The following is a 15,800-nucleotide window of genomic DNA, read 5'->3' as shown; positions in this document are numbered from 1 at the left end:
TAAGGCTCAGCTTCTGCCATTTTGTTCTCTGTGACAGTCTATTATACTGACTAATGACATTTTTTTTATTTAACACACACAGTGTACTCTAGACATCAATTTTATCAGCCTGTTTCTCCTCCAGCATTTCCTATTCCCTTTCCAAAACCCTGAACTCTTGCCAAATGCTTGTTACCCTCACTGATGAAGTACCTCAGTAGACTATAATCATCATGGAACCAATGACCCCAACCCAAGGCAGATATGTGCACATTAAGTGCTTTCTCAGGTTTGATGCAGCAGCTCCCAGGGCTCGAGAGGCAAGGGGCCATAACTCAGTAGCAGATCTCAGCCTCTGCTTGCTAAACGGTCCATAGGTTCAATACCCAGTATCTCCAGGTAGCAGGTGCTGGAAAAGACTTGTATCTGGGGACATGGAGAGCTACTGTCACCTGGAATGTACTTCTTTGCCCCTGCTATAGCATCCAAAGGATGATGTATACAGTCGTCACTTATGGGCAAATCTTTAGAACAGCCCAGAATGGAAGTGGTAAGCTAAAATCTTAGGAGCATTTACTACGAAGTACATTCTGTAGACCTTTGATGTTTATATCCAAGCAAAACACATTTGGGGCTGAGGCACAGGTGCTTTTAGATAACAGGCTTCTCTTAATTTGAGTTGGTATTATACATCCAAAGTCTTGGATATAATAGTACCCTGCTGCACTGATCCAGAAAGGCTGCAGCAGGAAGGAGAAAACTTGTGGTTCATAGGAGCCAACCCAAAGCACCACTAAAAATTATCGTTCCATTACATGAACTTACTTAGTGGTGGTCGTAGAATTGCCTGCACCCCTGTGCCCGACATCTAGCCCTGATCTTTCTCTCCAGTATTTGGCGTACGAAGCTTCCAAATCACAGAAGTATCCTTGAATTGGCTTAATAATTATGTAATCCACTGCAAAGACAAAGTGAATTTCACTTAGTTGTCAAATTATTTATTTTTATCCAATTAACACAGCGCGTTAGCTCTTTATTTGGTTCAGAGAAACTTGACTTAAAATCCACACTTCACTTAAAATCTTGGAATGCAAAAAAGTACCTAATATGGAACAAATAGGTACATTTAACATGCTATTTAGAATCACTAGGCACCTTTCCTTAAACCATTAACTCTGGCTGCCTATACTGGCTTTTGTGAAATTCCTTATACCAGAGGGATTAATCCAAATTGGCCATTCTGTGAATGGAAGGGTTCCTTCCGTTCACGGAAGACAGTGGATCCAGCAAAGGCTCCCCACTGTGGGAAGGTGATCTTTGCTGATTCCCCCTTCATCACCTAATGCTGCTCTGGAAGATTCCCCAGGCCTCCAGAGCAGCTTTTTAGGAAGCACCGGGGGTTTCCGAGGAAGGAGGAATCTCAATTGTCTTGCCCCCTTCCTCGAACGTGAGTGACGGCTCTGATAAACGTTAATCGCTATCCAAGCCAATATTTTAAAACATAAAAAGGAAATGCATGAACTTTAAGCTAAAGACATGCCCACCATTTATGTATTAAACATACCTCTAACTTTTCCAATTGTTTTTCGGGACATTCTGTTCATAATAGGAAGTGTGAGAATCCCACAGCTCTTTCCTGCTTCTGCAATAGTGGAGGATAACAGACATGCAGAACCCACATGGCCTGGAAGCTCATCTCCTTGTATCACCGCTTCACTAAGATCTTCCTAAAAATGCAAAGGTGTTTACATATGTAAAATTACTGCTGTGTTTATGAAAGCTAAAACAAGCATTTCTCTGAATACAAGTCTTGCCCCATGAAGTCGGGAAAGGAAGAAAGCAATGGGGAATGTATGTTCATGCAAATTAAGCCCTTTTGTTATCCTCGACTAACACGGAATTAATTTTGCCACTACTTTTAAATTCCCAGCAACATGAGCATGCTGGAGTTGGCTGCTTATTACCAGTTTCATGATTCAATGGAGTAACATAGTATTGGATATACTGCATCAACCTAATATATTTGATAGTGTAAAGTTATAAAATATGATGTTTAAGTGAAATCTCTCCCTCACCCCTCCCTTTTCTAGCATCATGTACCTGGAGAAAGGAAGGAGACTAGAGACAGAAAAGACTACTTAGGGTGCAATCCTACGCATGTTCAGACAGAAAAAAGTCCTACAACTCCCAGCATGCCCCAGTCAGCCATGCAAGCTGGGGAATGCTGGGACTTGTAGCACTTTTTTCTGTCTAAACATGAATAGGATTGCACCCTTAAAGTGTGATGGGAGAGTATTTGTATTTTGTTCCTTGTATTTTACCTCCACGAATCTTTACTGTCTTATGTTTTTTTCAGTGAAAGAACAGTTTGCCAATCGTTGTTGTTGTACAAATACTTTTAAGAAGGTAATGGCAGTATCTAAACAACTCAGAAACCAGGGGTGATCTGGGAGAGGCTACTAGCAGCCAGGAGATAGGATACCAAAGTCACTAGGGAAATTGGTTTTGATATCCAAAGCAAAGACATCTTTCAAATAACCACAGCACCGCCCAGCTTGGGTATTGACTTCTATGTGTCACGAGGGGAGGAAACACATTAGCTTGAGGGCTGCTTCCTGTCTCATGATGTGTAGAGATTGGGGGCAGAAGCAATAATGTTGAAACGGGCCCTTAATTAGGTAAATGTTTAGGGGAATCTTTAATAAGATTTCCCGCCTTGTTTAGGATCAATCTTGGGGAGCAAACTCCTCATTCTCTGTGAGGTTTGTTTCCTCTCTTCTTCCACTTTTCTATATGTAACTGTGTCAGGGAGGATGCAATCCTGAAATATAGTAAGAAGTGATCCAACAAAAAGATTATGTCATACTGTAAAAAAGAGTATGTATTATTTTAAAAAAAATCTGTCGAGAACATTGCACTTTGTCAGCTATCAAAACAGAAAAATGTTTTCTTACATAGCCAAGCCCTCACCTCAAAAAAGTCAAAGATTAATTCCAAGTTGTCTGGTTCCATTGTCTGTATAGTATATTCTGTCCACCGGTCAGGCTGAAGTCCATAACCACATTCTGGCTGAGAATGCCGAGATTTGAATTCAGTATCACTTATTAGTGAAATCTCTAATGTGTTTGCCATTTTATGATGAATTGTAGGTGACAGTCTATCATCCTCTTCATCTTCACCCTCCTCCTCCAAGCCTTCAAGGGTGAGTTTCACCCTAAACAGTAAGGAGGAGAAAGCAAAGTCTGATATTACATGTCATAGATCATCACTGAAAGCAACAGAATGGAGGCAGACTGTGGTTTCAGAGGAATGACCCAATGTATTACGCTTTTGATAACATTGGGACATGATAGAAGTATATAAAATTGTGCATGACATGGAGAAAATGGATAGAGAAATGTTTTTGTCCCTCTCTCATTGTGCTAGAACCCAGGGCCACCCAATGAAGCTGACACTTAGGAGATTCAGGACACAAAAGGAAGCACTTCTTCACACAGTGCATAGTTAGACTACGGAATTTGCTTCCTCAAGATGCTTTAAAAGGGAATTAGATGAACCCATGGAGGATAAGGCTATCCATGGCCATTAGCCATATTTTTATTTAAGGTGTTTATAAAACACTTTTCAGATTAACCTCACAAAGCAGTTTAACATAAAACCATCCAATAAGCATTAGCAAAACTATAGAAATAAAACAGCTTTTTACAAAAGCCAAATCTCTCTTCCCCTCAGGGCAAGACTGCTCTTGAGTAGCCCTTTGGTGGCAATTGGGGAAGGGAGAGGAGACCAGGAGCTCCATGATGGCTATATGCCACCTCCAGGATCAGAGGAAGAATGCCTCTGAATACCAGCTGCTGGGAAACAATGGCAGGGGAGGTCTGTTGCCCTCATGTCTGCTTAGGGGTTTCTGATAGGCATCTGGGTGGTCACTGTGTGAAGCAGGATAATGGACTAGATAGGCCCTTGGCATGATTCACCAGGGTTCTTATGTTCCATATAAATGCAGGGTTATTGTCTTCATTCTAAACCTACAGGCGACACATACACTAGCTTTACTTCCTCCACCTTTAATTTAAACAGTAGTTCACATATCCCAGAAATCTCATCAAGGTGTCTGCAACCTCCAAAACCCCTGACACTTGGATCTAACATCAAAAGCACATAGAAACTAAACAGTCAAACCATATGTTTGCAAATATAAACTCATGCATTTCAGACCATTGCTAGACTGCATTTGGTACGCTGTTTTCCAAGTGTACAAGGAAGAATTCTTCCAAAGAGTTTAGGGCATCAGACTTTTCTGTGGGTAAGAGTATAACTGAAGGACAAACTCCAAAAAACAAAGGCTACAAATATATCCCACCCTACTCCGAAAACTGTCGATTGCAGTGGATGTACAACAATGGCAGCTTTTGAACACATATGCCTTAAACCAGGAACCAAGACTACTTAATACGGAACTAAATATGAAGTGAACTGCAACTGTGTCATACACATTCACTGCATAATCAATGGATGAGCAACATCAGAATTGCAATCCCTATCCAAACAATAAGGAAGGGCACAAAACTGGTGACAATCATTTCCAAATCTAATTAAACACTCCAGGGCACCAATCATTTGTGTGTTGGGGATGGGGAGATCCTAGAAACAGGCTTTCCAGTAAACATACACCCTACCTTTTTATGTTTAGGTTTCCCAAAGCAGTGATTTTAGAAGAACCTCAAAGCTGATTACAAAGACTGAGAAGTAACAACTGACCTTGTTACCTTGCAGAAAAGTTACCTTGCAAAAAAGAAAAGGTTCAGACTTTAAGGGCTCTAGAAAACAGACTGGGAAGGAAACTTGGCTTTTTCAGAATTATACCAACATAGTTTAGCATACTAATACCATTATATTATCAAAAGGTGGCCTAGAAATAGATATTCAGCAAAAACAAGAAATGGCAAACTACGATTAGTATGATCATACCTAAATCTAGATTTTTTAAATTTTTTCTTAGTTATCGATACAGGCGGTTTTTCAGAAAAATGCAGACGTAGTCTTATTTCTGTCTGACATGTCAGCCATCCAGAATCGACACTCTCCACATCATCTGATAAGGTGAAAAAATACAATAGTTATAACTGTATAAAATCATTTTGCTACACCCTGAAATCACTAAACCCCTCTTAGTTATCCCGGTACTCCTGCTCTAAAAAAGGAGGAGCCAAGATAAGCTTATTGCCACCACTACTGCTGAAACTAAAGGTGACATGGATCTGAGTTGGGATAATTTTGCCTGAAGTAGCCCTGGGAACTACAAATGGTCTCCTGCGTGAAATGCAGTTGAAATCAACTCTGTGCATGCACACCAGACGCTTCGGGGAAGGAGAAAATTAATAGAAAACTGGAGAAAAGTGAGGGAATGAAGGAAAGTGTACACCCACCCACACAGCCCCATTCCCAGGATCATTAGCAGCACCACACAGGTGAAGTGTTAGTCTTTGCTTCGATTCAAAAGAAGTAACCTGTCTGTCTCAGAAGATGGGTTTAAACGATATACCCAGCAAGGCTGTGTTCTCTAAATCATAGTTTGAGAGCACTGACAGCAGTCGATGACCTTATCATGTCATATGGATGGGAATGAGGAGGATACCAAGAGTAACTAATGCAAGCCATTAACTCAGGTAGCCAGGTTTACCCTCTGATTTGTGGGCATGGTTGAGGAGTTCATTGCACAGAACTAGAACTGAATGGTTTTCTTGGCCCACCTGTTGAGTTTATAAGCTAAGCAGCTTCAAAGCCACTTCTCTAGGCCCAAAGCCAACCACCATTTACTGGGCAACTGATTGATTGACTGAGGCATTCATTCATTCTATTTCTATAGAATGTTCTGTAGAACACCAGGGACATCTTCCATGCGAACTGGGCTTCAGGAGGAAAATCTGCAGGACGGTTGGTTGGGGGTTGGTCCTAAGGAGCGTCGTCAATTAAAGAGGGCAGTACAGAGGCATCCGGTGAGGCACAGCAACCATCTGCAAGCTATGTTTCCCTGCAAGGATCAGATATCTCACAGTGATCTTTAGCAGCCACTCTCCTGTATTTAAACCAGGGCAATGGACCATAAACTTTGCTTGAAGCAACATCTTGGTAATCTGGAAAGCTCATTGGTTTTACTGTAAACTTGTTTGGATTTATTCTGTGTGCTGAGCCCAGAGCTGACTGAGTCTGCTCTTGTGATGCTCATGAACCAATTCCAGTCAAGGAATTACGTTGTAATTTGGGGATCTTTAAAGGCTTATAGCTATTTACTGGAATTACTGCAATAAAAGGTTTTACTGAGACTTGTGCCTCTGTGTCAGGAAGTCAGGCTCTGACAGTATTAATTCAAATCGTTTCAAAATTGTTCAGGTATCTTTCTACCCACACTGTTAGAAACACTCCCCAAATCAGCCAGACAAAGCAGTGCTTGAATTATTGGGGGACGTGTGTGTGTGTGTGTGTGTGTGTGTATGTATGTAAAATCCACAAACCCCACCTGTGGGCAAATCATGCCCCCCATAGCCTTTTCAAATCAATAAATAAGGGGGCAGTCTAAAAGGCAAGGGGGCCAGGTCCCCCTGTTACTCAAGCGTTGAACTGATGTCGTATGTATATCTTTTCTATCTATTCAATGGAATAAATATCCACAATTATAAAGGGGTGGGAAACCTTTTCATATTCAAAATCCATACTAACAACAATAACTTGATATGACATGAAAGAGTGAATATGACAGGGCAACTATTTGGTAAGAATGAAAGCAATAATTATCTGGCCACAAGCAGCATAGATTCAGTGGTTAAAGCGGGAAGGATTCCTGGAGAGAGAGGGAGGCAGGTGACACTCCAGGTAGGGGTTTGAGGCACCCCTCCCTCCCCAGGACCTTCTACCATCAACTGCTTTGTGGGAAGGATCCTTATCACCTGTTATATTTTAATATTGTTTATTGTTATGTTATTAGTTATCTTTATGTTACTTATAAACTGGCTTGGAAGGATCTGTATCCAGAAAGGCAGGAAAGAAATAATTGTAATAAATATATAACATGGTGATGCTAAAGGACATGCATCTATGCAATTTGCACCCTAACCCTAAACACTTGCATAAGAACAACATCTCTGCAATACTAAGCATAACAACTTAGGGAAGCTTACTCAACGAGTCTCAATATCTGCTTAAATATAACCCTCAGTTGTAGGATTATAATCAGTTTAAGTATTTCAAAGCATCTGAACACAAATACATGTATATATCATATATGAATGTTTTAAAGCCAATGATTGATAAGGTACTTACCAAAGATTCCAAAGTGCCCATCATCAAGGGAAATATCCTCTAGAAGTGAAGGGACAAACTATGAGAATAGTTCACATGCACAGGTTACCCAGTTAATTGCTAATTTAGGCTGCAAAACTTACACACACTTACCTGGAAGTAAGTCCCCTTGAACTTAATGGGACTTATTTCTGAGTAGGCATGTAAAGGCTTGCACTATATTATTTATAATAGCTACAACTAAAACATTTACATAAAAAGACAAAGAATATGCAGATTGTATCCTGCAAGATACCGCTAAGCCAACCAACCTGGCGCTCTCCAGATGTGTTAGACTACAGCCCCATCATCTCCAGGTTGGCTGGGGATGATGGGGTTGTAGTCCAACACACCTGGAGGGCCTAGATTGGGGAAAGCTGTTCTAAGCTTTGTTTTTTTCCTTTAAAAAGTATCCAGGCAACCTTAGCAGGATGGATTTCCTTCAAACTGAGCTATCTAAACTGGGAAAAGGATATGATGCCAAGATATTGCACTAGAAGGACAATGCATATGTTATGTCACTAATGTGATGGACCACAAAATACCTGCTAAGCAACCAATAAATCTATTTTGCTTATAATTTAGATCTAAAGCTTCAGTTATTACAAAAATTAAAACTTTCACTTTCATCCCATGCTACAGGAATGGAAAAGTTGAAATCTTTAAACACTGAATAAGCTCAACAACAACACAGAACTATAGAGTTTAAGATGACAAACGTTCTAATCAAAAGGTTAATTTTCCCTCCATCTCATTTTCAAGTGTTATTTTTTATTGTTGTCTGACCCGTCCACGTGTGACAAAAGCACAATGTTCCTTCAAGTATTACAAAAAAGTTCAGTTTGGAACATTACTGTGAAGGCATTAAACATCTGTGTAATTAATTCCCCACCCCAAGAGCAGATGGACTACTTAAGTAAAAAGTCAAGTGTTGGTTGTAAACTGTCACTGGAAAGTTTTCAAAGAAACATAAACTTCCCTTTAATTAAGTTATTAATTAATTAGGTTATGGCCCTAAGTTGTCTAAGGGTGCAATCCTATGCATGTTTAGACAGAAAAAAGTCCTACAATTCCCAGCATGCCCTATGTGCTGGCTGGGGCATGCTGGGAATTTCTCTCTCTCCTGTCTAAACATCCATAAGACTGCACCCTAAATGAGCTAAATCTTCTTGAAAGTCAGTGGTACCTCGACACCGACATTGGAAGATACTTATGATAATTACAGGTTTCCGTTTTACCTTTAAAAGCAATTGAGGGGCAGTTCATGCATTACTTCACAAACTGAGGATCTACCAGAATTTAAGATGCAGTAGTATCATCTGTGCAGTAAAGAGGATGGAATCTAGACTAACAGTGAGTCTTATAAATCTGCTGATCACTGAAGGACATGATTTCCTAAGTAGTCTTGATGAAAAGAATGAATTGGTAAGCAGAAAGTCATGCACACAATCCTTTCTAACAATTAGAAACCAAGCTATTCAGTGCAATCCTACGCATAGCTACCCAGAAGAAAGTCCCACTGACTTAAATGGGACTTACTCCCAGGTACATATGCACAGAATTGCAGCATTAAACTAAGTTCACTAATTTGAAGCTCATACATGCATGGAATTTACTTCCAAGTAATGTATTTAAGTTGAAATATAAAAGATGCATTTTCATATGTTTTATCATAACACACTGGAAATGTATAATGAAGCAAAGCCAATCACAATTTTTTCAGGTTCTGTTGTCCCACAGAAAACAGATAACAAGAAACTTCCATCACTTTATAAAACCACCTTGAGGGAGAGAGAACATTAGTTTATACCACCATTATGTTTCCATTTGCACTGGTTATCCTAAATTAAAAGAAAGGTGTAAGCTATGTTTATTGTATATTTACTTCACGCCCTGTTATATTCACAAATACATTTAGTATAATGTTTCAGAAAAGGGTTGTCTTGCCACTGAGGTAAAATGTTTTCTCTTTAAAAAAGAAAAGAACTGGGACTTAAACTTAACATAAACATTTATACTTTCTACTACAGAGGCATGGTCTGTAAAGAAAATATGATCTTGGATTCTCAGTCTCAAATTACAATGATTTGTAATCATTGTAATCATTTTCAAGTGTTTATTTGAAAATGTGCTGTCTTTTTTTCTTTTTAAATTAAGACTTCAGGAGTCCACAAATTCCTTCTCCACGTGGTGAACATAACACCCGGTGGAGAGCATCTCCACATCTACCCCACCCCACGCACACCTCTCTCCAGCTTAAATCTGGGGATGAAAACTGGGCTTCATCCATGTCACATTTCCAAAGCCCAATGTGAAATCGTAGGCAACCCCCACACCCTGCCCATTTGAACAGCCAAAATTTGTGGACCTGATAAAGTCATGAAAAGAATTAACTGTTCAAATCCATTTTGTTCACAAATGCAAGTAAAGTTATTGTATAATGTTTAGAGACCAATTCCCATGCTAGACTAAAAGGAAGGTGCCTTTGTAGCAGTGGTATTGTTAATCCTACAAAATATTATCAACCCCACTAAACCATTTTCTAACATATTAGTAATCTTATGCATATGCTCCAAACAGATGCAAATGATGCCCATACCTAAAGGGGTTATTGATCGTGGTGGTAGATGAGTCTCCCACTTGTGAATTATGACTTGGCATGGACCATCGGGAGTCTGTAATTTAAAAGTTAAACGTCTGCAATAATTTCTGTTAAATCCGATTTTTGACTGCGATGCCCACTTACAATCCTTTGTGAGCCTATTTTACTTACACACCCTCTGTGCAAAGATTGGCCTTGATTCATACCATTTATACCATAACTACTGATACCACTAAAATGCATCTGGTCATCCTAAGACCATAACCCTATTCAAGTGACATACCTCCATACAGGAAAGGCTGAGGGGGAGAGACATGGAATGTCGGCCCTTTACCCTATCGCTGACCTTTACACATTCAGCCTGACCTCTGAATGGAGTCTGCATGTCTTAGTCCTGTTCAGGGGCTAGGCTGAACATGTCGAAGTCTGAGTCCAAGCCAGTAGGCACGATTCCTCTCTGTCTCTGCCTCTCTGTCTCTGTCTCTCTCTCACACACACACACACTCCACAGGTCCAGTGTGTCACATGAATAGGGCTTGTTAAAAATTCTGACCAGAAGAATGGAGATTCTGGACAATGTTAACAGATATATAACACTCACAAGTGTTGAACATCATACTTCTTTAGAACAGTTGCAGTAGTCACACATATTAATAGCTTATGGTGGTATTTTTATACCAAGCCATTTAAAAATTGCTGAACTGTTGACTCAATTATAACTAATTTGGGGTGCGATCATATGCATTTGTAGACAGAAGGAAGTCCTAGAACTCCCAGCATTCTCCAGCCAGCTATGCTAGCTGGTGAATGTTGGGAGTTGTAGGACGTTTTTCTGCCTACAACATGCATAGGATGGCACCCTTAGGCATTTAACTCATAGTTATAGCTTTCTATAGTCACCAGTCAGACCAGTTCAAATATGACATAGAACACACAGCATAGGCCCTGGTCTGCTGCACTCTCGTGCAGACACAAAAACCCACCCTTGAACCAACACCAGAAAAACAGGGATCCAAAGGTGCTTTTCCACATGTGAAAGAAATCTTCTACCCCCAGAAGGCCTGTTTTACACCTTGTGCTATAGGACTGAACAAGTGAAATTTTACTGCCTGCACAAGAGGTTGCACAAGAATGAGAACTTCTATAGAACCTACGCATTATAGTACTGTATGAAATCCTGCAAAAACATTTGTACAGTAGCATTATCTTGGATCCAACCTATTAGTCTAAAAGCACAGCAAAAGCAAGAGACCAAAAGGTCAAAATGAACAGTAATAAGGAAGTTTGTAATTTTTTGTTATCAAACTCTTGGTTAAAGGGAGAGAGAGCTTGTAGAACAAAGAGAAAAAATAGGGCAGAAGGTTAGGCAGCAAAAATCTTGCCTGTGTATCTCTTAGCCTAACGAATTCCTTTGAAAATAAACATGGTATTTCCATGTCTGTATACACATTAAAAAAAAGTATCAACACAGCTCATCTGCATAATTTGTTCAAACACCATCCTAAAAAAAGGGAACTGCCCAGAGTCCAGGTGGACTGCAAACAACCTGCACAGGTTAGTAGTTTAAGCACGTATCCTTCCCACCCAAGTATATACATTCACAAAAATTCTCTTCACGAATCTACGTGTACTTGCAAAATATTACTTAGGAATATTACCTAAGGTGAAATCCTAGGGCTGGTCAAAGGCTGGCTGAGGTCTCACAGGGTACGGATTAAGTGCTGCTCTGCTGGCAGAAAGGGAGGCCCACTGGCAGAATGGCACTTACAGTATTGAAGGCTCCCTGGTATGCCTATGAAAAGCTGGCATAGTTTATTCCTTCCCATTGGCCGCAATGTGAGGGGGGAAAGAAAAAAAACTAGAAAAGGCAAGGGCTTAGGAAGTGGCAGTCACTTCACCGTGGAATTTTCACTTCACCTCCACCACCAGGATTGTTCTGTTCAACTACAATCCTAAACACACTTACTAAGGAGTAAGCCCCACTGAAAATTATTGCCTTACTTCCAAGTTAGCATGCTGCATGTCTACAGTTTTCGCCATTACTTACATGTAGAATTGACCCTTCCACTTCTTACGATTAAAAATCCACTTAAGAGTGAAATGTTTCAAAAATCAAAAGCACAGACCCATGAGCACTTATACTTGTTTCAGATATCTGGAACAGGTGAGTCACTCACACAATAAATGAATCTTGTGTAAGAAGGTCAAGATACACAGATTACTTTGTGCCCCTGAACCACTAAGGACTGCACTCATGCAATTTATTAAATTAAATGCTTGCACAACAGCATCCATGGTGACACCACATATGCCAAATAAAATAAGTCATTTTAAATGTTAATGCAACTTTGTCTTTTATGAACATTAAACTATTCGGCAATAAAAGCAGGGGCAATTGCATACATATACCAAAAGAAAATTAGCTGAAAGAAGATGTGCAAGTAGTTTTCTTTCTGGAAATACTTAAATTTTCTAGTGAGCATCTATATCTATGGCTGCTAGCAGGGAGGGATTTATCTACTACTGCCCAAAAGGAGCATTGTAAGCAAAAAGTTTCTAGAAACAGATGATTACCAACAGAAGGTTAAAGTCTGAGGTTAACAGACTACCATGAACAGGTAATGTTCCTTAAAGCATAAAAAGGCTCTTTTTAAAAAAAATCACTCACAGAGAGTTTAAGATGCTGTATAAAGTAGTATGGTTTTTGGCACAGAAGAAAATATTTGCTTTGTGTTTCTAGAAAGAAAAGTTATGGGGCCTGCATTAAAAGGTGGCTTCCTAAAGAGCCAGCATGCTGCCGACTATATCTACTCTTCCCATGGCATTTTAGGGCTGTTTTACATCTAAGATGGCAAGGAGGGGTGTGCAACAGTGAAACGCCTCTCCACTCTCAAGCTGCTTTAGATTCAAGGAATCATCTTAACTGGACAGCATTCTGCTTAGCAAGCTTTCACAAGAATCTATGTGATATGAAGTAGCTTTTCAAAATGGAAGCTAGAAATAAAGACAATAGTTTGGCTACTCAACAGTATCTGTCAGTTCAGATTATCCTATGTCAAAACATAATGAGAAGTTGTTAAAGTGGCCAGAGAGAGAAAGACAGAAAGTGTGTGCGCATGCCTGTCTACACACACGCACACACACACACACACACAGACTGGGCTCACACAACATGACAACCCATCGTGGGTGAAAAGCCGCAGTGGGTTGCCATGTCATCTGAACCCAGACTAATTCCTGCAGGGTGGCTTGCGCACGGACAACAAGCCACCCTAACAACACATGGATTGTTCCAGGGGTTGTTTTACCCACAATGGATTGGTGTGTCGTCTGAACCTGGCACTGCCAACCCATCATGGGTAGTGGGCATTGGCCAGCGAGCCACTTGGCAAGAGCAGCAGAAACCACTGCCACCCTTCCCAAGCACAGCCGCAATTGCTCTTTGCAATTGCGGCCAAACAGCTTCCCATGCTCCTTGCCAGTGACAGTCCCTCCAACTGTGCTCAAACAGCACTTTGGTGGTGCTGTCACTGGCTCCCCCCAAAGTTTTCATTTAAAAAGTGCATGCCACCCCTTTTTTTCACTCCCAAATGCAGTAACTGCATCTAGTTTGATAGCTGTCAAACTAGACATGGTTACTGCACCCGGAAGCAAAAAAGCAGGTGGCGTGCACTCTCGTATGAAAACCTGTTGCTGCCGACTCAGGGAGGGATGGACTAGGGCAAGGGCACCCCCAAGGGTCGGGGCAACCTTTTAAATCCTGCGGATTCCCTTGCTAAGTGGGCAATGTTGGGCACTTGCCAGTTGGGGAAACAACACCCCTTTTCCCACCCTGTCAACTGTCAAAGGTTGTCAAACCAGCCTATATACAGTGCAGCCTTGACTATTACCCTGTATGTTTGACAACTCAAACATACAAGGCTCCAGGCAAGGCAAGCCTGCATATTTTGGACAGTTGAAATTGCACAAGTGCACAAGTTGTAAAACCCACTAAAAAGGGAGGGGAGGGAGGCTTTTGTACACATTTCCTGGGCTGGGAAAATGCAGGAAAAAATCTGCCCCTGTTTTCACACACAGAAAAAGAGAAAATATTTTTTTTAAGGCTCCAACTGCGACCAGGGTCACGATCAGAGCAGGCATGGGGGCTTGGCGGCAGACAAGACAGGTCCTGCCACCAAGTCCCCGGGATACTGGGTGGAGTCGGCTGGAGACCAAGGGGGAAGGAGGGGCGGAACAACCCAAGGTAGACCTGATTGTCTGCTGGGCACACCATGGCTTGTTCTGACAACAACCCACACTGTATGGCTCATTTCGCATGGTGGTCTGTTGTGTTGTGAGAACTCAGCCACACACACCCCAAATCAAATCAATCTCCTCTTCTTACCAATAATATTCAGAGGAGGAGCACGTCAATACTTCAAATATTTGAGACTAAGGTTAGTTTCATCAGTTACTCCAGTGACAGAAAAGTAGCACTTCTACTACTCGTAAATTATGAATCAGAACTAAAGTCTGGTTCATATATTCCACTCCTACAGGCAACTCTAGCCATGGACTAAGAAATAATTGAAGTATCTTTAGGGTGCAATCCTAACTTGGAGGCAACCGCCTATCCAATGCAGGGCAGGAGAAGCACAGACGGGATTGTCCCCTCCATGCTTCAGCTGCCCTGCATTTGCGGCTAGACAGCAATTTGCGGCTAGACAGCCAATTTTGGCTGTCTAGCCGTGGGAAGGCGGAGGCGGCTGCTTGACGACACACAGGATGTGTCGTACCGGCATTTCTGCCTTCCCCACCCCGGAACACACAATTTTCATCACTCTGCACTCCTCTTCCAAGCGCAGAGTGCGGGCCCATTCCGAGCTGCCTGCGAGGCAGCGTGGGAAGGGAGAAAAGTCGGTTCTCCAGGAACTGACCTCGGAGCACGGGCTCCAAGGTCGGTTCCTGGAAACCGACATATCCTATGGCTGTCTAGCCACTGACTAGCGGCCATAGGATTGCTCCCTCTGTTAAGTGTTCTAAATCCAACCCAATCAACAGCTAAAGTTGTGATTATCACATAGGAGTCGGTTAGACATAAAAATATTAAGAGAAGTACTACCCTCCTGGTTAGAAACCTAAAAAAGCCCAACCTGTTAACTCTCCCTAAATGTTAAAGCATTACAGCTTGAGTACAGTAGAACTTCCATGGAAATAAACCTGCATCATACTAAACTTAAATACAGTCTGTTTCATCTCTAAGTTCAGATTTTACAACTGTGCTTGTGAATATGTTTATAAAATTGACACATACACGTGTATTAAAAAAACACACACCTCATTTGGCACAGAAATATGCAATAGGAAGAGTCATTTAATAAAAGTTCTGACGTATCATTATATTTTATATTTACGTAGTTATAGTCACTTACTGTACTCCATTTTTCTATACAATTCCTGCTTTCAGTTTCACTGTGTTATATCCATACACTAGAACAATGCACTCTTCACTGCAGTACAGCCTCCCCACACTTGGTCAAATCTGAAACCTCTGCTGGCAGCTAGGTTTATGATAGCCATCAATATTGGCTCTTCATATATGTCTCTACTCTGCTATTCCATAAAATTCATACTTACCATAGAAGCCTCTGCATCACACGGTACTTATAGCGTGCACGATACAGAGCACCTACTCAAAGGAAAGACACTCACCAATATATACTGTGAACTTTGCATGTATTATAAGGGAATTTGTCTTAACTACAGCAGATCTATCAACTTCTTAAAAGAACTAGGTTGTAGTTGTGTTCTCTTCCATATTTTAGACGTTTAACAAAGCTACAAGAGTGCAGATAAAAAGATATCAAAACTAACTTTGACTTATGAGATTTCTTGCCTTCCA

The 15,800-nt window shown here is 41.0% G+C and overlaps 1 protein-coding gene across 5 annotated transcripts in view; it reads right to left on the bottom strand.

The window, feature by feature from the left end:
- The window catches only part of GPCPD1 (glycerophosphocholine phosphodiesterase 1), a 63,100-nt gene that overhangs the window by 32,627 nt on the left and 14,673 nt on the right, over positions 1 to 15,800 (bottom strand). For 3 of the 5 annotated variants that reach the window (XM_084825435.1, XM_084825446.1, XM_084825457.1), the window contains exons 5-10: positions 9,917 to 9,992; positions 7,300 to 7,338; positions 4,951 to 5,074; positions 2,950 to 3,193; positions 1,544 to 1,706; positions 805 to 937 (exon numbers count right to left, since the gene is read on the bottom strand). In XM_084825435.1, the coding sequence (XP_084681561.1) occupies positions 805 to 937; positions 1,544 to 1,706; positions 2,950 to 3,193; positions 4,951 to 5,074; positions 7,300 to 7,338; positions 9,917 to 9,992 (779 nt within the window). Of the gene's footprint in view, positions 1 to 804; positions 938 to 1,543; positions 1,707 to 2,949; positions 3,194 to 4,950; positions 5,075 to 7,299; positions 7,339 to 8,555; positions 9,993 to 15,800 lie in introns of all 5 variants that reach the window. The other 2 variants (XM_084825473.1, XM_084825464.1) reach the window with 2 other exon arrangements.

This window comes from Heloderma suspectum, chromosome 1, assembly GCF_057233095.1.
Source record: "Heloderma suspectum isolate Gila_16-S chromosome 1, 16-S_ref, whole genome shotgun sequence".
Lineage (NCBI taxonomy): Eukaryota > Metazoa > Chordata > Lepidosauria > Squamata > Helodermatidae > Heloderma > Heloderma suspectum.
This window is presented reverse-complemented; position numbering and strand designations above follow the sequence as displayed.